Below are 26153 nucleotides of genomic sequence, written 5' to 3' on the forward strand. Positions count from 1 at the left end.
TGCCTCACCAGGGCGGTACAGCTGTTACACTGTGGGTCACAGATGAACCTACACTGACACATCATAATCACCCAAAGTCCATTGTTTACTTTAGGGTTCACTGTTGATGCTGTACGTTCTGTGGTTTGAACAAAGGTATAATACCGTCTATCCATCATTATGGTATCATACAAAGTATTTTCACTGCCCTAAAAATCCTCTGTGCTCTACCTGTTTATCCTTTGCTCTGCTCCCCACCCCTGGCAACCAGAGATTTTTTTTAACTGTATCTGTAGTTTTGCGGTTTCCAGAATGTCATATTGTTGGAATTGTGCAGTATGTAGCATTTTTTAGATTGGCTTCTTTCACTTGATAACATGCATTTAAGGTTCCTTCATGTGTCTTCATGGCTTGATAGCTATTTCTTCTTAGCAGTGAGTGATATTCCATTGTATGGCTGTACCGCACTTTATTCATTGACCTAATGGAGGATACTTTGATTGCTACAAAAATGGTTGAATTTTGATACCCATGCTCATGAGGGAGTATTCTTTTTTGTAATATCATTTTCTAGCTCAGGGTAATGCTAGCATTATAGAAATGAGTTGGGATGTATTTTTCCTTTCTATTTTTGGGGGAGAGTTTGTGCAGAATTTTATTTTTTCCTAGAACGTTTGGTAGCGTTCACCAGCATAGCTCTCTGGGCCTGGAGTTTTCTTTGTAAAAAGATTTTCAACAACAACTTTTATTTTATAGCTTTAGGGCAATTCAAGTCATCTAGTCCTTTTTGATTGAGGTTTGGTAATTTTTGCTTTTAAAGGAATTTTTCCACTTCATCTAAGTTGTCATGTTTATTCACATAAATTTTATAATATCACCTTGTTATTCTTTTAGTATATGTAGACTATGTAATAATGTCGCAGTGCTCATTTCTGAAATTAATAATTTATCTTTTCTTTTTCCTGATCAACCTGGCTAGATATATTTTTATCACATTTATTGATCAGCTCAAAGTGTTTGGTCGTACTGATTTTCCCTGTTGGTTTCATCTTTGATGTCATAGCCTCCTCAGCCTGCTACGAAAACATGCCACACGCTGGGTAGTTTATAAGCAACAGAAATCGATTTGTCACATTCTGGAGGCTGTGAATTCCAAGATCAAGCACTGGCAGATTTGGTGTCTGGTGACAGACCACTTTCCGGGTCAGAGGTGCATTCTTTTCCCCTGTGTCATCACAGGGCAGAAGGGGTGAAGGAGCTCTATGAGGTCTCTTGTATAAGGGCACTGATCCCATTCATGAGGACTTGGCCTTCAGGACATAATCATCCCCCAGAAGACCTACCTCCCAGCACCATCACCTCAGTGAGGAGGTTTCAGCACAGGAATGCTGTAAGGAAATAGACATTGAGACCATAGCAGATGGTTAGTATTTCCTTTCCTCTTGCTTTGGATTTCATTTGTCTTTCTTTCTTCTTTTCTTTTTTCTTTTCTTTTCTTTTTTTCTTTTTCTTTTTTTTTTTTTTTAGTTTCTTAAGGTAGATATCAAGGTCATTCATTTGAGACTCTTCTAATATAGACATTCAGTTCTAGCAATTTTTATTTAAGAACTGTTGTAGCTGTATTCCAAAAATTCTGCTATGATATATTTGCATTTTCATTCAGTCAAAATACTTTCTAGTTTCTCTTTTCATTACCTCTTTGACCCAGGGTGGTTTAGGTATGTTTTACTTAGTTTCTAAATATTTGAATATTTTCCAGAGATATTTTTGTTATTGATTTCTAATTTGATTGCTTTGCAGTCAGGGAATATACGTTATAGGTCTTAAATCCTTTGGACTTAACCTTTTTATTAAGGGATATTGAAATCTCAGACCGTACTTGTGATTTTTGTCTATTTCTTTTCACAATTCTGTCATTTTTTTGCCTCATGTATTTTGAAGTTGTTATGTTACTAGATGCATAAACATTGAGGACCATTATGTTTTCTTGATTAATTGAATCTTTTATCATTATGAAATGACCTTGTTTATTGCTGATAATATTTTTTTTGCTATGACATCTACAGTACTTTGGTACTAATATAGCCACACCAGCTAAGCCTTCTTTTTCCAAGGGGTAGTGTGGTATGTCTTTTTCCTTCTTTTATGCAACTTGTGTCTTGACATTGAAAGTGCATTTCTTATAGGCAGCATGTATTTGGGTTTTGCTTGTTTATCCACTCTGACAGTCAGCCTTTTACTTGGTGTTTTCAGACCAGTTTCATGTATGATGTGATGAGTGACATAGTTAGGTTTTCTGTCATCATGCTGATTGCTTTCTATTAGTCCCAGCTGTTCTTTGTTGTCTGTTTTTTTCTCTTTATGCTTTCTTTTGTATGAGTCTACTAATTTTTATGCTTCAGAGTTTTTTTTTCCTTTTTATTTCAACATATTGTGATTCAGTTTTTATCTCTCTTTTGGGGTGATTAGCTACAACTCTTTGTTTTGCTATCTTAGTTGTTGCTTTAGGAGTTTTAGTATATGATTTTAACTTATCACAGTCCACCTTCAAGTAATATGATACCACATCACATATGGGATAAGAAAATACAACAGTATAACTCTTTTCTTCTCTCCCAGCCAGACCCATCGTGCACCTGTGGGATTATAGTTTTTACTAAGTTGAGAAAGTTTTTGACCATTTTTTATCAAATTTTTATTCTATCTCTCTTCCTCTCTCTTTGGGGACAAATATTACTTCCTTGAAGTTTTCTCATAGATTACAGCATCTCAAATTTATGATTTTTTGTGATGTCTAATCTGTGTTTATTTCTATCCAGTGTAGTTTATCTCTTACAGTGTAATTTACATCTCTATCTTTTCAGGTTGTTTAAAAAAAAAAAAAAACATCTTCCATGCCTATACTTACTTATCTTGAGTTATGTATTGCGATAGAGTTGAGTTACTTATAAAGAGCTTGATCTTCTCTGGTCTTGCTTTTATGATTTGGGATGATGCCCTACCTGCAAGGCAAGACCTTTTTGATGATTCATTGTCTTGTGAAGTCTGTGTTTGTCCGGCCCTTTCTCATGGTAATGAACACGTCTTGGCACTGTGTGAGCACCAGGCATGGTTTCCTCCAATTTATTTATGTGGTTTTCCCCTCAGTCTCAAGTAGTTTCCTAGCACACATGTACTGCTCATAACTCTGTTCACTACCTAAAAAGGAATCTGCAGATCTCCAGGGTTCTTTACTCTTCTCTCCTCTTCAGTGTTCTGTCCTGTGGTCTCTGTCTGCTCTGGTTTTTTCAGACTCTCAGCTTCATCACTGCAACTCAGGGAGTCTGGTAGAGTCTACCTCAGTGTTTTCTCCATGTGTCATGTCCTGAAAACTCTGTCAAAGCAGGGATCTGGGACATTCCTAAGGTTTCCTTCCTTTGTTTTTTGTTTCTCAGGGATCTTTTTCTTCATTGCCTAAAGTCCACTGTCTTAAGAATCTTTGTTCAATGTGTTTATCTGTCTTATTTTATTTATTTTTTTGGTTGTTTCAGGTAAGAAGGAAACTCGGTACCTGTTCCTCTGCCTTGGCTAGAAGCAGACTACGGTAGAGCTTCAGCACCTGCCCTAGAGTGTCGAGAATGCTTTTCTTCCCCCTTTGCTTCACCGCTCGCTTCTCACCCTCCATTCCTCAGTGTAGCCATCTCTTCCTCAGAGCCATCTTCCCTGGGCCCAACACGGACCAAATCGTCCTGTGTGATCACACAGCTGTTTTCTCGCAGCACCTATCTGAATTTATAATTGCCACCTTTTTGTCTTTGTTCTTCACTACACCAAAGCTAAATAAGAGCAGAGGTGCTGTCTCTGTGATCTGCAGAGCTTAGTATAATGTGTTCCCCATTGTATGCACTCAGTATATGTTTATTCAGTGTATGAATGAGTGAGTGTAAAACTGTGCAGTCCTTTATATCGAAAAAGTACCCATGTATTTTATTTCTATCTTTTTTTCACCCTGATACAGGCTCTTTTAAGCTATTGAAAAAACATATCACAGTTCTTTTACATGAAAGAATGGCAGAACTTAAAAAACTTACAGAAAAAGCTAAAAAAATGGAAACTAAGGTTAGCATACTTCAAAAGGAACTATCTGAAAAAAAAGGAATAATATCAGAGTTAGAGCGACAAAAATTTGAGTGGGAACGAGAACGCTGCAGTTTGAGGTATGACATTCTAGTTTTAAAGAAATGTTTGAACTGTTTCCTTTAGGCTACAAATATGTTGGAGATTTTTTGAAATTGCTGACTTACCTTCTGGGGTTTAGCAGGGGAGAAATCATCTTAGTCTTGTGGAGTGTAACATTCTTGCAAATAATATAACAAGTTTGTAACTGTGAATATATCTAATAAATGCATATTTTTAAAATCATAATTTTAATAACTATGTTAGAAGTTTATCGTAGAGAAATCTCATTATTTATTTAACAAAGTAAATTTGGGGTTTAAAATTTTTTGTATTATAATTAATGTTGTGAGAACATTTTTATATAAATCTTTTTCTATATTTCAAATTATTTGCTTTAAATAAATTCTTCAATATAGAATTATTTGGTTAATGTATTGGAATCTTTTAAAAATGTCTTGGATCACTATTCCTAAATCGTGCTCAAGAAAGTTTATACTAATTTACAGTTCAACTAATAGAGTATGAATTGGTTCTTTTCTGGGTTCTTTTCTCAACCCAGAAGAAGTTTCTTTAAAAAATTACACACTTTTGTTCTTAATATGCAGGGAATAAAAGATAAGATGGGAAGTGATTATTTATTAGCTTATTCAACATCTCTCTCTCCTAACAGATAAAATTAAAGTTCTATGTTGAAAACACATTACTCCTTATCATTTAAGTAAATATTAGACCTTGTTTTTTTCCCAAAGGGATTTTAAAGTTGTTTATAAAATACATAGTAGTTAACAAGATAATTTGAAATTGTTTCTGAAAAAAGAAACATAGAAACAGTCAGGTAGCAGATATTAGTCTCCTTAGCCTAGACTTGAATTATAGTAAACCATAGGTACATGTTGTGTGAAAGACATCTGAAGGTGTTCTCTTACACTGCAAATCAGTTTTAGCAATACCCACAGTATTTTGTGAGGATGGAAATTTATTTCCAGTGAATTTATCAACTAGTTTGTAAACAGTAACTTTTTAATTAGTTATCTCTAAATGATCCATCCAAGTTGAGGGGTCATTATGACTGTAAAAAACGAGGTAATTTTCAACTTGTAACTTTACTGAATAATTTTGAGTCTCTTTTCCCATCATATTTACCAGAGTAACTAGTAAAAGAAACTTACCAATTAGGAGAATGTTTGTTCATGTCTACCTTGCAAGTGTTATGTCCTTTGGAAGAAATTCAAGTGACAAATTCAAAACCTCAGAACTGGAAAGGAAACATATTTAAGAACATAGAAATTTTATTAGGATAACAAACCATATGTGATGAGCCAGATCACAAAATAAACTTTCCATTTTCTAACACAATTAATTTTAAGAAAAATATATTTAACTGCAGATTCACCTTAAGACAACAGGAAGAGAAGAGGAGAAATGATCATATAGTGTCTGAAGAAAGTAGAGAAAAGTTAAGAACAACAAAGGAGCAACACAGGGAAGCAGTTGAAGTAAAACAACAACTTGAACAGACTCTGAGAACACAAGATGTGGAACTGATGGCTCTAAGAAAGAAATTGAATGAGATCAATCAATCTTGGGTAAAAATTTCATGATTATTTTATTTCATAAATATTACTTATAATATTCCTTTGGTTTAATATTTATTATTTAGTGCTAAAACAAACCCAAAATGTTACCCTAAAAATACACTATGACATTCAGAGCTAAAGCTATTTATTATAAATCTTGGCCTCCAAGTAGTATCTTATTTCAGTACAAAGAGCTTTTAAAAATGATGATATGCGATATTATGTACTTAATGATGATTTGAGTGTTTTGTTCCTAATAAAATAGTACAGTGCGTTTCCCCCATTTCACATTTATTACTGTCTCAAACATAATGAGAGAAAACAAAAATGACTGCAATAGCAAATAATCTTCTTCTTTTCTATGAAGACCTCTATAAATTTTATCTCATTTATCATTAATTTTTTTTTTTTTTAAAGACAGAGTCTCAGTCTGTTGCCCGGGCTAGAGTGCTATGGTGTCAGCCTAGCTCACAGCAACCTCAAACCCCTGGGCTCAAGCAATCCTCCTGCCTCAGCCTCCCGAGTAGCTGGGACTACAGGCATGCACCACCATGCCTGCCTAATTTTTACTATATATACTTTTAGTTATCCATATAATTTCTTTCTATTTTAAGTAGTGATGGGGTCTCACTCTTGCTCAGGCTGGTCTCAAACTCCTGACCTTGAGTGATCCTCCCACCTTGGCCTCCCAGAGTGCTAGGATTACAGGCATGAGCCACCACACCCGGCCTATCATTAATGTTTTAAAACAGAAATCTTCTTGAAAGGGTGGAAACTTACAAGGTGCTCACAGTGGGTGGAGAAGGAATTCTCAGACAAAGTTTAGGACGGACAGAAGTACAAAGTTTATTTATTTTCCTGAAAAAGAAAAGGAAAGAAAGGAGAGGAGAGGAGAATGGAGGGAGGGAGGAAGGAAGGAAGGAAAGAGGAAGAAGGAAGGAGAGAAAGAAAGAAAGGAAGCAAGGGAAAGGAAAGGAAGGCAGGAGGGAGAAAGAAAGAGAAAAGAAAGGGAGGAAGAGAGGGAGGAAGGAAGGAAGAAAAGGAAGAGGAAAGGAAAGTAAGAGAAAGAAGGGAGGGAGTAGGGAGAGAGAAAGAGAAGTAGCCATGCACACAGAAGAAGAAGTGAAAATGATGAGTAGAACTCCATGGGATACATATACCACATTTTATTAATCCACTCATGTTGATGGGCACTTGGGTTGTTTCCACATCTTTGCAATTGTGAATTGTGCTGCTATAAACATTGTAGTGCAGATATCTTTTTTATAGAATGTCTTTTATTCTTTTGGGTAGATGTCCAGTAGTGGGATTGCTGGATCAAATGGTAGTTCTACTTTTAGTTGTTTGAGGTGTCTCCATATTACTTTCCATACAGGTTGTACTAGTTTGCAGTCCCACCAGCGGTGTATGAGTGTTCTATCTCTCCGCATCCATGCCAACATTTATTGTTTTGGAACTTTTTGATAAAAGACATTCTCACTGGAATTAAGTGGTATCTCATTGTGGTTTTGATTTGCATTTCCCTGATGATTAGAGATGTTGAGCATTTTTTCACATTTGTTAGGCATTAGTCTATCCACTTCTGAAAAGTTTCTGTTCATGTCCTTTGCCCACTTTTTAATGGGGCTGTTTGATTTTTTTTTCTTGCTGATTTTCCTCAGTCCCTGAGACCTTTCAAGCCAGAAGGGATTGGGGTCCCATTCTTAGTCTTCTCAGAGAGAGTAATGGCCAGTCTAGAATTCTGTATCCTGCAAAACTAAGTAACGTATATGAGGGGGAAACAAAGTCTTTCTAAGATGAGCAAACACTGAGGGAGCTTGTCAAGGTAAGACCTTCCCTGTAGGAAGTACTCAGAACTGCATTATACACAGATCAGCACAATAGACAGTCACCGGTGTAAAATCACCCAAAAGCTAAAGGTCAAAGACCAGATACCGCAATGGCTCAAGAAATAAAGTAAGGCAACAAAGTCCTACCCAACAGGATGAACAGAAATCCACTCCACTTACCAGTTTTTTCAATAAATCTGAATGGCTTTAACTGCCCACTGAACAGACGCAGGCTGGCTGAATGGATAAATATATACAAGTCAAGTATCTCCTGTCTTCAGGAAACACATCTAACCCACAAGAACTCATTTAGACTCCAGGTGAAGAGATGAAAAACAATATTCCATGCAAACGGAAACCAAAAGAAGGCTGGTGTAGCAATTCTAACATCAGATATCTTAGTCTTCAAATCAACAAAAGTAATGAAAGACAAAGATGGTCATTATATAATGGTAAAGGGAACAATTCAACAAGAAGACATGACAATTCTAAATATTTATACACCTATCACAGGAGCACCCACATTCATAAAGCTAATCCTACTCGATCTAAACAAAATGATAAGCAGCAACACCATAATAGCCAGGGACTTCAACACCCCTCTAACAGAATAGGACAGATTCTCCAAACACTGCATAAAGAAACGATGGACTTAAACAGAACTCTAGAACAAATGGGCCTACTAGACATTTACAGAACTTTCTACCCAAAAACCACTGAAATTACGTTCTCATCAGTTCATGGGACAGTCTCTAAGACTGACCACATCCTAGGCCACAAAACATGGCTCAATGTAGAAATTATGCCATGCGTCTTCTCAGACAACAGTGGAAAAAATTAGAAATAAACTCCAACAGAAACACTCATCTCTATACAAAGTCATGGAAACTAAACAACCTAGTGCTGAATGATAGGTCAAGGAGGAAATTAAAATGAAAATCAAAAGATTCTTTGAACTAAATGATGAAGGTGACTCAAGTTATCAAAATCTGAGGGATACAACTAAAGTAGTCCTGAGAGGAAAGTTCATAGCCATAAATGCCTACATTCAGAAGACAGAAAGTTCACAAATCAATAATCTAATAATGAATTGTCTCAAAGAACTGGAAAAGGAGAGCAAAGCATTCCCAAACACAGCAGAAGCAAAGAAATAACCAAGATCAGAGCAGAACTAAATGAAATTGATAATAAAAGAACTATACAGAAGATTAATGAAACAAACAGTTGGTTCTTTGAAAAGATAAACAAAATTGACATGCCTATCACCAGATTAAGCAGAAGCAGAAAAGAAAGGACACTAATAATCTCAATTAGGAATGAAAAAGGAGAAATTACGACTGATACCATGGAAATACAAGATATCATCTCTGAATAGTATGAAAATCTCTATGCACATAACTTGGAAATGTGGAGGAAATGGACAAATTCTTAGAAACAGACAGCCCCCCTGGGCTCAATCAAGAAGAAATGGAATTCCTGAACAAACCAATATCAAGTACCGAAATTGAAGCAGCAACAAAAAAATCTTCCAAGAAAAAAAAAGTCCTAGACCAGATAGTTTCATACCCAGATTTTACCAGACCTATTAATACAAAGAACTGGTGCCTATCCTGCAGAAATTATTCCACAACATTGAAAAGGAAGGAATCCTTCCCAACACATTTTATGAGGCCAACATCACCCTGATACCAAAGCCATCCCAGAGACACAGGGATGGTTCAACATATGCAAATCAATAAATGTAATTCACCACATAAATAGAAGCAAAAACAAAGTTCATATAATGCTCTCCATAGAGGCAGTAAAAGCATTCAACAAAATTCAGCACCCTTTTATGATAAGATCGCTTAACAAAATGGGCATAGATAGAACTTACCTCGAAATGGTAAAAACCGTATACACCAAACCCACAGCCAACATCATAATGAATGAGGATAAACTGAAAGCATTCCTGCTTAGAACTGGAACATATGTCTTTTAAGTGGAGCATTTAAACCATTATTGTTGAGTGATAGAATTTATATGGCATGATGTTGTGTTCATCATGTTGGGTAGTACCTTATTGCTTTGTTTTCCCTCTTGTGCTATTGTTTTACAAGAGATGTGAGGTTTAGCTTTTTTATATAATTTTACACTGGTGGTTCCCTATTGTGCTAATTCCTGTATCATGAAGTTACGAGTATTTCCTGCAGCACAGGTCTGGTCATGATAAATTCCCTCAATGTTTGCTTGTCTGGAAAAAACTTAATTTCTCCATCAATTGGGAAACTTAGTGTTGCAGGATACAAGATTCTAGGATGACAGTTGTTCTGTTTAAGAAGATTGAAGATGGGGTCCCACTCCCTTCTAGCTTGTAAAGTTTCCACTGAGAAGCCTGCACTTAGCCTGATGGCTTTTCCTTTGTAGGTCAGTTGTTACTTTCGTCTTGCTGCTTGTAGAATTTTCTCCTTCATTTTGGCTTTGGCCAGTTTGATTACTCTGTCTTGGGGATGACTTATTTGCTATGAATGTTGCTGGTGTTCGATGACCTTCTTGTATCTGAACGTCTGGATCTCTGGCGATATCAGAAAAGTTTTTCTGAATAATTCTCTCAAATAGATTTTCCATGCTTTTAGCTCTTTCTTCTCCTCCCTCAGTGGTACCTATAATTCGTATGTTAGTTCACTTCACATGATCCTGCAGCTCTCCAAGTGATTACTTAGTGTTTTTTATTCTCCTCTGCCTCTTTAAATGTCTGGGTTACCTCAAGAGTCTTATCTTCAAGCTCTGAGATTCTTTTTTTTTTTTTTTTTTTTTTTTTTTTTTTTTTTTTTTTTTTTTTTTTTTTTTTTTTGAGACAGAGTCTCACTCTGTTGCCCGGGCTAGAGTGAGTGCCGTGGCGTCAGTCTAGCTCACAGCAACCTCAAACTCCTGGGCTCAAGCGATCCTCCTGTCTCAGCCTCCCGAGTAGCTGGGACTACAGGCATGCACCACCATGCCCGGCTAATTTTTTCTATATATATATTTTTAGCTGTCCATATAATTCTTTCTATTTTTAGTAGAGATGGGGTCTCGCTCTTGCTCAGGCTGGTCTCGAACTCCTGAGCTCAAACGATCCGCCCACCTCGGCCTCCCAGAGAGCTAGGATTACAGGCGTGAGCCACCGCGCCCGGCCTGAGATTCTTTATTCTCCTCAGTTTAGTCTGTTGCTAAAGCTTTCTGCTGTGTTTTGAATTCCCTAAATTACTCTTTCATTTCTTTAAGTTCTGTAGTATTTTATCCTCTCTTATGTTGTTTGGCACTTTAGTGACTTTTTCATTAATTTCCTGAAATATTTTTTGAGTTCTTTTTGTTGGTTTTCAACTTTCTTTTCAGTTCCATTGATCTTATTTGACATCCATATTCTGAATTCCATTTCTGTAATTTTGGTAATTTCCTTGTGGTTGTAGTCCACTACCATAGCTCCATTGTGATCCCTTGGGGATGTGAAATTGTTTTGTTTGTTCATGTTGCCAGAGTTGTTTTGCTGATTTCTTCTCATCTGAATCCTCTTCTCTGTGCTCCAGGCTAATAGGATCGCAGGGCACCTGTTCTCCTTTGCTGGGAACTCTCCTGTTTAGTCAGGGGAAGGGGAAGACCCTAGATGGAGCTTTTGTGTCCTACTCTGGGGTGTTGACCCAGCAAGGGAGGTGCAGGTGCACTGAGAGCCTATAGAACAGCTGTCCTGTTTTGTCCCATTCCCCTGTGATTCCCTCAGTGCAAGCCAGTGTGGGATGATCTCTGTGCAGGGTAGTGGATTGTTCCCTAGGTCATTATTGGACGTTTGAGTTGGGGGCTGGATGCGACCCTCTCCATGGAAGCTCTTGTTGTGAGGGTTTGCTCTGCACCAGGTCATCCAGTGGAGGTGACAGTGGCAGTTGAGTAAGTCTACCTACGCAGTGGTCATGGGTGAGTGGGTTGTGAGCATTTGCCCTAACCAGGTCCAGGAATAATGGCTGCTCAAGACTGGGGGTCCCTGTTAAAGTGTTGGACCTCAGGGTTGTTCTGCCAGCCCAGAGACATTGGTGGAGACTCAAGGGTGGGTCTTGGGACCCAGGCATAACTCTAGAATCTTAGGGGTGGTGTTATAGGTCCAGTGGGGGCCCTGGAGCAACAGTTGTAGAGCCTCAGTCTCAGGTGCAGCGATGGACTCTGAGCTGTATCTGGGGAACACGGGGGCAGAGCCACAGAGGTGGGGGCTGATCCACCAGCAGGGAGACTGCTGCAGCCCCATCAAAGCAGCGTTTTGTCCAAGGGGCCTCATGACTGTGGAGGTGGGCCAGGGCTGCTGGTCAGCCGAGGTTCTCCACCGACCTAGGTCCCACGGAGGCAGTCAACCAAGGCTTCCCAGATGGTGCCTGTGGTGCCTGAGTCTCGTCTTCTGCTCAGATTCCCCACAGCGGGGAGGGGTGCGTGGCTCCCCGTCACAGCGCATGGCACGGGGGAGCGTCTGTTCTGTGTGCTCCCTCCCTGGCCTAGCAGGGGTGATGTGAAGGCTACTGCTGGAAAGCCGAGTCCTGAGCAGACCTGGTGGCATGCACCTAAGCATTCAGGATGGCATTAGCTGCAGAAACCAGGATTGGCAGCTGCCATATCTCTGCAGTGCCTGCTTTCTGTTGCAATGTCTTTGCACAGACTCTGAGCAGTCTCCCAATTGCCTAGAGGTCTGCAGAGGTGGAGGGCTCCCCTAACAGGTCAAGCTGCCTGCAACTTTTACCCATCTCCTTAAAGGCAGTGCCCCCATGGGCTGCTTCTGTTTTTCTGTCTTCTCCTTCTCCCCAGCAGTGTGAGTTAAGTTGGGATACCCAGATTAATCTCTTGAGATGGTAAGTGGGGCTTGGGGTAAGAATCAGCCATGCCCTGTTGGACTGAGTCAGTAGATGCTGTAATGGGCTGTACAAGTGGTTTGTGCTTGCAGGAAAGGGCCAGTTGCAATGTTGTCCTTTGTGCCTGTGACCATGGCTAGCCCCTCAGGAGAAGCGCCTGGATGCCACAGGCAGTGGGAGGGGCCCTGGAGCTCCCAGGGGATTCCCAGTTCTCCGCCTCAGTGAGGTGGAGGCAGGAGTGAGGCTGAGTGGGGCTAGGTGGGGTAAGCCTGCCTTCAGGCTCCGCAGACGTAGGCCCTAGAACTGTCTTGCAAGGATCAAAGATCGGCTCCCAGGCTGCTGGGGAAAGCTGCTGGGAAGGGTGCTGATGCAGTTTCACCAAACTGGAAGGTCTGCTCATGGGCAAGGGCCCATCTGGGATTCAGAGACTGGCTGTCTGGAGTGAGATTCACTCTTCTCCCTCCTGCCCTGCTCCACAAGTCTCCCTCCAGTGTCTGGTTGCAAACGGGCATCTGAACTCACTGAGTTTGCCAGCAACGGTGCCAAAGGTGGGGGAACTCCCTGTCCAAGGTCCCACCCCAGTCTGCAAGTGTGGCTTTCCTGTGGGGGGAGCGGTGCTCCACCTGTTTGCTGCAGTCTTGGACCCACGCCGCACTCTTCTGTCAGCTGTGCCCAGGTGGGCTCCTTTGCTTCCCCAGTTTAGTTGTCAGATCTCCCCTCTGTGCCTCCAAGCAACCTGGTCGAGTCCTGGGGTTACAGGACCTGGCCCACATGCCGATCCCACTGGCAGGCATCCCCAGGGAGTGCTGGTGGGAAGGGAACTCCCAGACCAGGCACCCCTACGTCCACCACAGATCCTCAAAGGGAAAGGTGTGGGCCCCACTCTCTGGGGAAACCTCAGACTCATGGGTACAAGAACACAGGGGACTCAGCCACTTTTGAGAGTCTCAGCTCACTCATTGCTCTTGGCTGCAGTAGGTGGGGGAGGGGGGAGGAAAAGAGACTGTGAACAGAGGAGAGCCAGCACTCCAGCCCCTCCGGGTCCCTCTCCCTGGAGGGAAGCCCACACAAACTGTCCAAGCTCTGGGATCACACAAATTCTCCAGGGCCACTGTCGTCTGGGCAGGAGCAGGGAATTGTGTGGGTGCAGGTGACGTGAAAACTGAAGGGCCGGTGCTCTCTGGGGTGGACAAAGAGATGCCATCGGCAGAAAAGCAGTATGGTGCCTGCCATCTCGCTTCCAGACCATGGCTGTTTGGAGAGAGCCCAAAGGGGCTGGAAGCCTGATGCTTTATTTTCAAGAAGCCCCTACTGCGTTGGTTGCAGTAGCCCTTGGGCTCATGTGGGTGGAAAAGCTCCCAAGCAGCTTGGAGGCCGCCTGATTACCACAGGTGTGACGGATGGAGAAACAAATCCCCCACCCACCCTCTCCACGAGGCACCCAGCTTCTCTGGGGTTGATCTCTGCTGATGTCTTTTTTCTTCCTGCTCTGCTCTGAACCTTTTCCCTGTGAAACCTCTGGCAGGCTCTGGCAACTTCCCCAGAACTACACTGGAGCTGTGCCCTTTGCCCCCTCTGCTTTCTCTGAAACCCTTCCTTCCCTCCAGGATGATCTGACAGGTCGTGTCTCTACTCAGCCATCTTCCCCCCCTTCTCATATAAATTTTTGAAACTTTGGGAGTTGATGCTCTATAAGGTTTGAGGTTTGGATCCACCTTCTTTTTCCAGTTAGATAGCCACTGATTTGCAACACTTTCATTGTATAAATGTACAGGTTATTTTTTAACTTCAGAGGAAATTATGAATGGCGTTTTATTGAGTAACAGCTAACACGTTCCTTTGTTTCACTTAGATTTCTGCTAGTCATGACAAAGAAACAGATCTGTTGCATAAGAATCACATGTTGTGGCCGGGCGCGGTGGCTCACGCCTGTAATCCTAGCACTCTGGGAGGCCGAGGCGGGTGGATCGCTCAAGGTCAGGAGTTCGAGACCAGCCTGAGCAAGAGTGAGACCCCGTCTCTACTAAAAATAGAAAGAAATTATATGGACAACTAAAAATATATATAGAAAAATTAGCCGGGCATAGTGGCGCATGCCTGTAGTCCCAGCTACTCGGGAGGCTGAGGCAGTAGGATCGCTTAAGCCGAGGAGTCTGAGGTTGCTGTGAGCTAAGCTGACGCCACGGCACTCACTCTAGCCTGGGCAACAAAGTGAGACTCTGTCTCCAAAAAAAAAAAAAAAAAAGAATCACATGTTGTGTGATGAAATTGCCAGTCTAGGAGTAGAAAAAACACAATAAAAATGCAAAATGAAGAAAAGGAAAAGAAATATTTGGAGGACAATAAAATCTTACAAGAAAAGGATAATGACCTTCAAAAGACTATAAAACTCAACGGGGAAAGAGTCACCAATACAATATTCTTGCATGATTGCAATATCACTCTTCTAACGCATGAGAATATAATACTAAAACATGAACTGGAAGAAGAAAAACAAAACGAAGAAAAACTGAAAACAGAAGTTGAGTCATACAAACTTAGACTGGCTGCTGTTATTCAGGATCGTGATCAAAGTCAGACCACAGCGAAAGACCTAGGGTTTGTTTTCCAGCAAGCAAAAGATGAGTGGTCTGGTAGAGAGGAATATATGAATTCTCATGCCAACAACCTTTTTCAACTGCTTCATGAATCCGAAGGTAAATTCAGAAGGCTACAAGTTGAGTTCCGTCATACAAGAGATGCTCTCCAAGAAAAGACTCTGGTTTTAGAAGGTGCACAAAGAGACCTGAGGGAGACAGAGTTTCAAAGGAAGGAAATGGGACGGATGTTCCAAGGTGAACAAGACAAAGTGAATAAGTACATCATAAAGCAGGAGTCTTTGGAGGAGAGATTATCTGAAGAGCAACGTAAAAACATGTTACTTCAACAACAACTAGATCATGCTCACAAGGAAGTTGCCAATAAAGACAAGACATTAACTACTAATCAACACAAATTTCATGCGACTGTAAAAACACTTGAAGCAGAGAGTAAAATGCATAGTCTTCTGTTAGAAGAGAAAAATCAGAAGTAAATGCACGAATGTAATCGTTTAAAAGAAAGAGTGTACCAACATGAAAAAGAGAAAGTGGAAAGAGAAGTAAGTATTAAGAAAGAAATATTTTTTCTAACTTTCTAGAAGAAAATTTCATTAATATTTGGTGATGGCTAAATGTTGTATCTGGTTGAATTGTGACAATATCAAGATGATAAATGTGTTTGTGATATCAGCCTAGACACATCCTTGTTTCCAGCAAATAAATGTTGGAGCTGAGAGACGCTTTGAGTAAAGACAATGAGTCGCTTAGGAAATTTTAAGAGTTTAAGTTACCGATTTTTAATAGATATTGAGTAATATTGCTAACATGTTCCTTTAATACTGAAATAATTTAATCTCTTTATGTTGCCTCATTTTAAGACCATGATGATGCAGATAAAGAGAAGTGCTCACACCTGGAATGTGTATTTGGAAGTTAAGATTCAATTAAGTGGCTTACTTTGACAGTTAATACCAGCTTTTCCAGATGAACTGAAGTGTATTGCTGTACCTTGTGATACTTCCTCAGTAGATTTTTACACATTTTAGTTTCTATAATTTTTTTTATTCATGTCTACTTGACTTAAGTCTGAGAATATTTTAATCTTAAATTATGTATTTTATGATCATTCGATTCTTTAAAGGCATCCACTTTTAATTGTATCATAATTTGGGACAAATGGGCTGAAATTCAGCAAAACTATATTTGATTTAATCTTCCTACTAGTATTTATAATTTACTTTGAATATTTTTACAAACAATTTGCTCATAGTTTTCATTTCAACTCTCAAAGGTTGTCATTTGGATATAACTTTGTCCAGTACAGAGATTACTGTAGCTATCTGTGGTGTATTAGTTTGGTACTGGATCCCCATTTTCAGAGCAGTCAGGGGTGGTAGGATTTATGTAGAGTGGGAAAGGACTGGGTAGGGGACAGAGTTTGAGGACCTGAGGTCGGGGAGGAAGGTGGAGTCCATGTTACCCAGGGTCCGGAGGGCCACTAGAATTTTACTTTTCTTCTGAGATAGAAACCTACTGGAAGGATTTAAGTAAGGGATTGAATACGTGGGGAACTCAGAGGGAAAACGTTTCACGGTGTAGAACTGGCCACCACCTGTCCCACCCGCATACCTGTGAAGGTGGTCAGTGGGTTGTTAAGCATTTCACATTCGTCAGGGGAGGAATGAATAGTGAAGTAAATCTGTGTGTGGGTAACAGAATACTGATCTGGCAGGAAGACAGCACCACCTGTGGTGTCCTTAGCCAAATTCGGTGATAAACACGAATGGGTACACACAAGGAAAGGAAGGTGAATCGATGTATGTGGTGATATTTTTCAAAGTATATATGTTAAATATTGTTAACATAATTTAATAATGAGGTGATTTATAACATCAGTAACAAAAATGTCTTATCAGGCAGTTGTGAGACAACTTCAGCAAGAACTGGTGAATACTGTACAAAAGCTCTCTGGGTCCCAGACTTCGCTAGAGATTAAATCATGTTGTCACGCTCATTTAGAAGATGAGGCTCAGAATTCACAGAAGCAATTAAGTCAGGCCAACAGTCAAGTATGTATGAAATTTAACATGTCAACAGTTCATCTAGAGTTGGTTCAATAATATAAAGTATTTTAGGGTACAAGTTTCAGGGGACAGCTTTCTTTGGTATTTTTGTTATGATGAAATGTATTACAATTTTATTACCTTTATTTACACTTATTTCTTAAACTCTTACTTTCATTCTGCCATTTTTTGTAACCATTACTTATATGTTTTCTTATAATATTTACTCTTAGGAAACTTGACAATTATACATCCTTCAGAGAAGTTGAGAGAACATTTTTCCTATTAAAAATTTTATTTAGTGATATCTCTATTGCCATCGTGAGGCACGCCAGATTAAATCAGAAGATAAGATGTAATGGAATGATCTAGAACATAGTCTTACTTCTCATGTTCACTTTTGTGACTGGATACAGATTCTGTGTATACTTATTTCATGGGTTTCAGGTTCACTTGTACAGAAAGGCTATTATACTCTTCTCCAAATGTTTTATGTTTACAGTTATCAGGATAAAAATGAAATACTTTAATCCATACCAATAATTTCTTCTCTGCAACAGTGACATAATAAAGTTTTATTCTAAATATATTTTAAGCAATCACATATAAAACTGCAACTACTTACACTAGTGGAGGAGAGTTGTTGAATCAAATACTCATGTTTTTCTCCTTATGAAAAAGAAAATTTAAGTTAGCCTTCCTTCACTATGTAGCTCGAACTGGGATTTGTAGATTAATATCACTGCACCAGCTGCAAAACTCTGGCTGCAGCCTTTCGGCTGTGCTGTTCCGCACAACCTTAATGTGCTCGTCAGAGTGCTTGCTAACGCAGCCCAGCATCCACAGGCGCTGGGAATGAGCTGATTCGGGCATCCTGACTTAGCCACAGGTTCCAATGTTTTCAGGCAAATGGCTTTACTCTTCCTCTGATGGTCATGTCAGTCCCATACTACTCAAGGCTCCAGGCACTCTGTGCCCTGCGGTACATGATCATCCCACTGAGTATTACAGAGAGAAGTAAGCTGTGAATTCTTAGAAGTGGAAAAAAGTACCGCTGACTAGTGGAACTGGTGAGTTTTGTGCAGTACTGGAGGTGTATCATGGGCTTCATGCTTCCTGTTTGATGCCACTTTCGGAGGTGTGAAGAATGATTCAGTGCAACTGTAAGAGATCACTTCCATTGGCCTAAAGTATGCAATATTGTTGGAACATAAAATACAATAAAATAAGAAATCACATTGTCACGCTCATTTAGAAGATGAGGCCCAGGATTCAAAGCAGCAGTTAAGTCAGATCACAAGTCAAGTATGTATGAAATTTAACTTGTCAACAGTTCATCTAGAGCAGGTTTAATAATATAAAGTATTTTAGGTTACTAGTTTCAGTGGACAGCTTTCTTTCATATTTTCCTTATGATTAGTTTTATTACAATTTTATTATATTTATAATGCACTTATTTCTTAAACAGTGACTTTTGTCCTGGCATCTTTTCTTATAATTACAAGTATATTTTCTTATAATATGTGCCGCCCTTAGGAAACTTGAGGATTATGCATCATTCTTCACAGAAGTTGAGAGAATGTTTTTCCTGTTAAACAATGTTTTTAGTGATTTCTCTATTGCCATGGTAAGGCAGGCCAGATTAAATCAGAGGATAATGTCTAAGGGAATGTTCCAGAACATAGTCTTATTTCTCATCTTTGCTTTTGTGACTCGATACAGAATCTGTCTACACTTATGTCCTGGATTTCAGGTTAGCTTGTACAGAAAGGCTATTATACTATTCTTCAAAATGCAAATGTTTTAGGTTAATTTACAACCTTTTTGAAAGGTTAAGTTTCCTTTCATTTAAATTGTATCATAAAAGCATAGAAATATTCAGGCCATGTATAGCACGTACGTCAAAACAGAGAATTAAGAAAATTATCCAGATCCTGCCCTTGGATTTTTATTGAGGTCTCATTCACATACCATGGCGTTCACCCATTTAAATGTCTCTTAGTGTATTCACAGAGTTGTGTAACCATCGCCACAATCAATTTCAGAACATGGTCATCACTGTAAAAAGAAACCCTGCATCCCAGAGCCATCACCTCCACCCTCATCGTAGCCCCCCAGCTCCCCCAGTCCCGGGCGACCACCATCTACCTTCGTCTCCATGGATTTGCCTGTTCTGCACGTTTCCTATACCGGAGTCACACGGGACGTAGTCCTTCATGACCGGCTCCTTTCACATGGCGTGTTTGCAGGGTTCGTCCGTGCTGTAGCGGGTGTCACTGCTGCATCGCTTAATATTGTCCAATAACACCCTATTGTCCAGCGACCCATTCAGCACTTGATGGACCTTTAGGTTGTTTCCACCTTTTGGCTATAACGTATAATATTGCCATGAACATTCATTCACAAGTTATATGTGAATGTACGTTTTTATTTCCCTGCCATTGAACATTATCCTCAGAGTTAGTTGGTGGATTTCACCATCTTTCTGCCTTTCTCATGCTGTCCTTGCTGCCTTTTCAGTTTCTGGTCATCTGGCCTCATGCATTCAGACCTGGCGCACAATCTCCCCTTCTTCATGGAGCTTTTCTGACTGTTGTGACTCTCATTGATCTTATGCCTCAGCCCTTGTTGTCTAGTCTGTGCAGAATAAGTTAGTCCTTCATTTTGCATTGCTTTGATTTTTTTATGAGAGTTAATCTTGTCTAATCATAAATTTGTCTAAGGGAGGAATAATATCTGATGTGCCCATCACTTATGCTTATATAAATTGAAAATGTTTTTTCTTTATAGTTGTTAGGGTAAAATTAAAGACTTTATACCATACCAAAAATCTCTTCTCTGTGAGATTGATGTAATAAAATTTTATTCTGAATGTATTTTAAGCAATTAAATCTAAAATGGAAACTACTTAATCTAATAGGGGAGAATTATTCATTCAAATACTCATGCCTTTCTCACTATCAAATAGAAAATTTAAATTAGTCTTCCTTTATTACATAGTCAGAACTGGGATTTGTAGATAGGCACTGCTTTACCAACTGAAGAGTTCCGGCTGTAGCCCTTCTGATCTGCCACACCACGTAACATTAATCTGCTCGTCAGAGTGCTTGCCAGCGCAGCCCCAAATATACAGTTGCTGGGAACGAATTATTCCAGGCACCTTGATTTAGCAATAGGGTCCAGTGTTTTCAGGGCAGTGGCTTTAGCCTACCTCTGGTGGTCACGTCAGTCCCATGCTGCTCAATCCTGGAGCTGGTCTGTGCACCGCGGTACGTGACCATCCCACCGAGTGCTACAGACAGAAGAAAGCCATGAATTCTCATAAGTAGACAAAAGCTCTGCCGGCTAGTGGAACTGGTGACAGTTCTAGGAAGCACTAGGGATGTATTCTGGACCTCATGCTTCCTATTTGATGCCACTTTCAGTGGTGTGAAGAGTGATTCAATGCAACTGTAGGAGACCACTTCCATGGGCGTGCCACCTGCCTAAAAGATAAAATTTTATTAGAACATAAAAAATAAAATAGTAATGTTAATAGTAAATATATACATCACTCACTATGTGCCTCATAGTTTTCCAAGTACTTTAGGTATATTCCCCAATTTAATCTTTTCCACATCCCAGGAAGGAGGACACTATTATTCTCTCCATTTATAGATGAAGAAACTGAGCCGTTAGTTTGACCTTTTTGCACAAGGTCACATACCTAGGAATGGTGGAGCTGGCATTCAGACTCAGGTCTTCTTTCCTGTGTGTAGACCTTGCCTCTCAAACTATTCCACGGAACTTCTCATTGTCATCTGCAGGATCAACCCCACTGACCCTGTGGGTGAAAATGAAGACATGCTCCCCTCACTCTACTGGAATCTGCAGGGTGCTATGCCCCTGTGTAGGGATGCGTAGAAGTCTAGCTTTTTTCTCTTTTCCCTTTATATTGGACTCAAGAGAGTACACTGTGTCTCTCTATGAATATAGACAGTTCCATTTACCAACTGGTATCTATCTGCTTTCTCTTGTTTAAAACAAGAAAAAGAAAACTTTGTGTGGTCGTATGTGGTCAGCAAAGCATGGCTCTGACATGGCTGGGTCGGTTAAGTGGAAGTTTTAACATGGCTTCTCCTTTGGCATGTTTAATTTTGAGGTTTGACAGTCATCCTCACAGTTTAAGATGACACTTTAAAAATAAATTCTCTCCTAGTGATGACGTGAGCCCTGCCACACGATGGGAGAGTCAGCAGAACCGTAGGGTCCTACTTGGAATTGACATTCTCTATTGCACTTTTGATCCTGTTTATTTTTAAATTGTCTTTTTCTCTCCCTGAAAAGGAAAGATGATGGTCAGTATTAGATGTTGAAAGTTTGTAAGTTGCCTTGTTATAAAAAGCTAAATATATACATAAAAATAAAATAAAATGCCAGTTCAAGTGGTGGTGCTTGGAACACAAAAATAGAAACGCTCACCATAATGTGATTTTCCATCTTTTCCCATTTTACCACTTTTGTAAATTTGAGTATTTACCTGGTATGACATAATTTGAAAACAAGAATAATGTTGTATTTTCATCCTAGAACAGGGGTTGCTAAACTTCTGTGTAAAGGGCCAGATAAATCTTAGGTTTTGTGAGCCAGAAGGTCCCTGTTGCAACAGCTCCACTGTGCGGTTACAGCACAAAAGGAGCCATAAATAATATGCAGAATGAAGGGGTGTGTCTGTGCTCCAATAAAATTTAGCTACACAAACAGGTGATGGGCAGATCTGTGCTAGATTATTATTTTTTTTTTAATAAAAGTGTGTTAGTCTAAAAACCATGTTTTCTATATACCACGTTTTGTTTATCCATTCATGCATTGATGGAAATGCAGGTTATTTCCAAATGTAATTTTTAAAAAATTCCTTGTTTTAGCTACAAGAAGCGCACAATCAGCTGAAAGAGACTGGACGACGTGCTGAGAAGCTGGAAGACCACAGGACAAAGTACAATTTAAAGCAGCACAAAAAATGACTTGAGTATTAATAAAGCAAATAAGCTTATAGTTTGAGAATTGTACCGGTTATGATAATAACTATATCTGTGTGAAGCCAAGGAAAAATTTCAGCTTTAAGCTATTTTGAAATGCATACTTTTTGTACATTAGTTCTAAATTTGCACATTTTCCATGAACATAGCAAGAAAAAATGATAGTTGCCAAATCATCTACTTTTCAAATCTTTAAGAATTTATGTAGTGATATCTTCAGATGTTTGGTTTGAAATTACATGATATTTTTAAAAATTATCTGAGATTATTTTATGATGTATATTTTAGGCTCAAAATAGAAAATACAAAATTAAAAGTTACCATCAAAGAGCAAGCGGACAAACTTGAGCAGCGTGAGAAACACCTGTTAAGTGCAAGTTCAGTAAGTCAGTCTCTTCCTTTCTGTCATACCCAAAAGGAATTTTATTTCTCTCGTAGTACAGGTTGAGTATCCCTCATCCAAAATGGTTGGGCCCAGAAATGTTTTGGATTTTGGAATATTTGTAGATACATAATGAAATATCTTGGGGTTGGGATCCAAGTGTAAACACAAAATTTATTTGTTACATACACAACTTACGCACAAAGCCTGAAGGTATTTTTACATAATGTTTTAAAATAATTTTGTACATGAAACAAATTTGAGTGTGTTTTCACTGCAACCTGTGACATGAAGTCAAATGTAAAATTTTCCAGTTGTGGTGTCATGTCAACCCTCAACAAGATTAAGGTTTTGCAGCATTTTCAATTTCAGGTTTTGATATGATGATGCTCAACCTGTAGTACAGATTCTCCTTGACTTACAGGGGTGTCATACTATGATAAACCCGTCGTAAGTTGAAAATATCATACGATGAAAACACATTTAATACATGTAAACTACTGAACATCATAGCTTTGCCCATCCTACCTGAAACATGCTCAGAACACATACATTAGCCTGTAGTTGGGTAAAATCATCTAAAACAAATCCTGTCATATAATAAATATTGAATATCTCACATACAACATGTTGCTAGCCTGGAAAAAAGGTCAAAATTCAAAATTAAAAAATACATTGAAATTGGGATGTCATACCATAGTAAAGTCAAAAAATTTTAAGATGAACCATCATCGTTATGTCAAAATTGCAGTGGTTTCACACCATTATAAAATCAAAAAATTGGAAGTAAGACCATCGTAAGTCAGGGATTATTTATATATAAGAATATTTTATATAATAAGAAAAGTCTCACTGATGAAAACATTACTCTATTTATAATGATAGTACTTACTAGGAGTAGTGCAAGTCCCCTTGACTTTATAGAAGAAATTGACTTACTTTCTAAAATTAATGATGTGGGTAGTAAGATTTCAATAAAAATATTTCAATAGTATAAAAATATTTTATAAATACATATACCAAATTTTGTTTATCCATTCATCTGTTGATGGACATGTTGGTTTTCCAAGTGTAAATCTTTACAAATTTTTTGGTTTAGGTGCAAAAATCCCTGGCAGATCAATTGACAGAGGCTTTAAGATGGAACAAGAAGATGGAAGACCACATGCAAAAGTATAATTAATAGCAGCACGCAAAATAACTTGAGTATTTATAAAGCAAATAAGCAGTGTAATATGAGATTATATCAGCTGTGGTAATAAGTACATCTGTGTGAAGCCAAGGAAAAGTTTTAGCTTTAAGCTATTTTGAAATGCATACCTTTTGTACATTTTTCTAGATTTTGCATATTATCCACAAAATACAGCTAGAAAAATGATACAGTTGCCAAATTATCTGCTTTTCAAATCTTTAAGAAATTATGTAATTATATTTTCAGATGTTTGTTCAAAAATTATTTGGTATTTTAAAAATTTATCTGTGATATTAATTGTTTCAAAATATACATTTTAGCCTTGAAATTGAAAATTCAAAATTAAAAGCAAGCATCAAAAAGGCAATGGACAACATTGAGCAGTATGAGAAGCAACTGTTAAGTCCAAGTTCTGTAAGTCAGTCACTTACTTTCTGTCATACTGAAAGGGAATTTTATTTCTCTGATAGTACAGGTTGAGTATCCCTCCTCCAAAATGCTTGGGATGAGAAGTGTTTTAGATTTTAGAATATTTGTATATACACAATAAAATATCTTGAGGGTAGGATCCAAGTCTAAACACACAGTTTATTTATGTTTCACAAATACCTTATGCACAAAGCCTGCAGGTAATTTTATGGAATGTTTTGAAATGATTTTGTGCATGAAGCAGAGCTTTGAGTGTGTTTGCACTGCAACCTGCCACATGAAGTCAGATGTGGAATTTCCCACTTGTGGTGTCATGTCCACATGCAAGAAGATTAAGATTTTGGAGCACTTTGAATTTCAGATTTTCAGATTCAGGATGCTCCGCCCATAGTATAGATGCTCCATGACATACAGTGGGGTCCTATCCTGATAACCCACCGTAAGTGGAGTATATCATAGGACAAAAATGCATTTAAAACGTCCAATCCCCCTAAGCTACTGAACATGATAGCGTAGCCTAGCCTACCCTAAACATTCTCAGAACACTTACGTTAGCCTAAAGTTGGGTAGCATAATCTCACACAAAGTCTACCTTATAATGCAGTATTGAGTATCTCCTGTACCACATATTGCTAGCCTGCAAAAACATCAAAATTTAAAATTCAAAACATATTGAAATTGAGATGGTTTCACACCATTGTAAACAAAAAATTTTAAGTTGAAGCATCATAATTATATCAAAATTGCAAAGGTTTTACACCATTGTAAAGTTGAAAAATTGTAAGTTGGGTCATCAGAAGTCAGGGACTATCTGTATATAAGAATGTTTTAGGCAATATGAAAAGTCTCACCGATGGTATATTTATTGCATTCATACTGATATCACTCGCTACTGGCAGTGCAAGTCCTCTTGACTTTATGGAAGAAACTGAATTCATAAAATTAATGATTTTGGCATTAAGATTTTAATAAGGAGATTATGATAGCCTGAAAGGAATATTTTATATATGCCACATTTTGTTTATCTATTCATCCACTGATGGACATTGGGGTTGTTTCTGTGGTTTTTGCTATTGAAAATAATGCTGCTGTGGACGTGGGTGCGCAACTCTCTGAGTCGCTGCCAGCAGTTTATAATATATTTTACAATTCTAAGAAGAGATTTGAGGAATGATTCTAGAATTCCAAAATTCTCCTGTAATCTAAAACTGTCCAGTGAGATTTTGAGAATAAACTGCTTTTAATGTTGTGATTTGTATTCCCCGTCAAGAATGGGAACTAGGTCATTATGTGAGATTGTTCCTCTGAAGGGATGTGTTTTTCTGTTTGGATTTTAAAACAAAAGAAATGCCGTGGCAGGCATTACAGGGTAGCACACTGCTCCTAGCTCCGGAAGTTCAGAAACTAACTTTTTCCTTTTCACATGTGTTCATCAGTCTTTTTAAGGCTTAAGTATGATCTCAGAAAAGACTGGTGTGTATTCCAGGATACTATAAGAATTTATTGATGTGTAGTGAAAACTATGTAACTGTTTACCATGCAGAACAGGAGTCCTGTGTCATCGTGCTCTCCTTTGTAGGAATGAAGATCAGGTGACTTCCTTGTGAGGACTAAATTAGAGCAATGAAGCAGATACACCTACTAACTAGTTTCTTTAAGTCATGATAGGAAGATTGATGCAATTCTGTTTACAGATACACCTATCGGGGAAACTAAACATTGTTGTTGACTGGCCTTTCTCTTAGGTTTCATATAAATTGGTCACATTTTATTAGCATAGTTTTCATATAAGTGACACGACAATATTTTGATGATGAGTCTTCTGTGAGTGAGGACGGCAGGAGACATGCCCTAAATGTGTGTCTTACAGGAATAGATTAAGGCATCAAAAATTAAAAAATTCGTAAGAATACTCAAAACCTATTTAGGTTATTGACAAACAATGAGGGATTTTCTGTAGATTCCCATAGAAATGAGTTAGAAATATGGCCTAGAATTACTCACCACTTTGAGGTGTACCCTGTGAATCAAAAATGCCATAAGAAACAGCTTTGCACCAACTGAATCAATAGCCTTAACTTCTCCACAAAGCTCTCATCTCAT

At 38.8% G+C, this 26153-nt stretch overlaps 1 protein-coding gene across 1 annotated transcript in view; it reads left to right on the forward strand.

Moving 5' to 3' along the window:
* LOC138392185 (ankyrin repeat domain-containing protein 26-like) overlaps positions 1-23987 on the forward strand; it is a 50515-nt gene extending 26528 nt beyond the window's left edge. Inside the window, exons 8-13 of the mRNA XM_069482731.1 lie at positions 3977-4175; positions 16883-17035; positions 21934-22004; positions 22336-22429; positions 23529-23602; positions 23942-23987. Of these exons, the coding sequence (XP_069338832.1) occupies positions 3977-4175; positions 16883-16892 (209 nt within the window). The 3' untranslated portion in view covers positions 16893-17035; positions 21934-22004; positions 22336-22429; positions 23529-23602; positions 23942-23987. The remainder of the gene's footprint in view (positions 1-3976; positions 4176-16882; positions 17036-21933; positions 22005-22335; positions 22430-23528; positions 23603-23941) is intronic.
* Positions 23988-26153: the final 2166 nt, after the last annotated feature.

Source organism: Eulemur rufifrons, chromosome 2, assembly GCF_041146395.1.
Source record: "Eulemur rufifrons isolate Redbay chromosome 2, OSU_ERuf_1, whole genome shotgun sequence".
Classification (NCBI taxonomy): domain Eukaryota; kingdom Metazoa; phylum Chordata; class Mammalia; order Primates; family Lemuridae; genus Eulemur; species Eulemur rufifrons.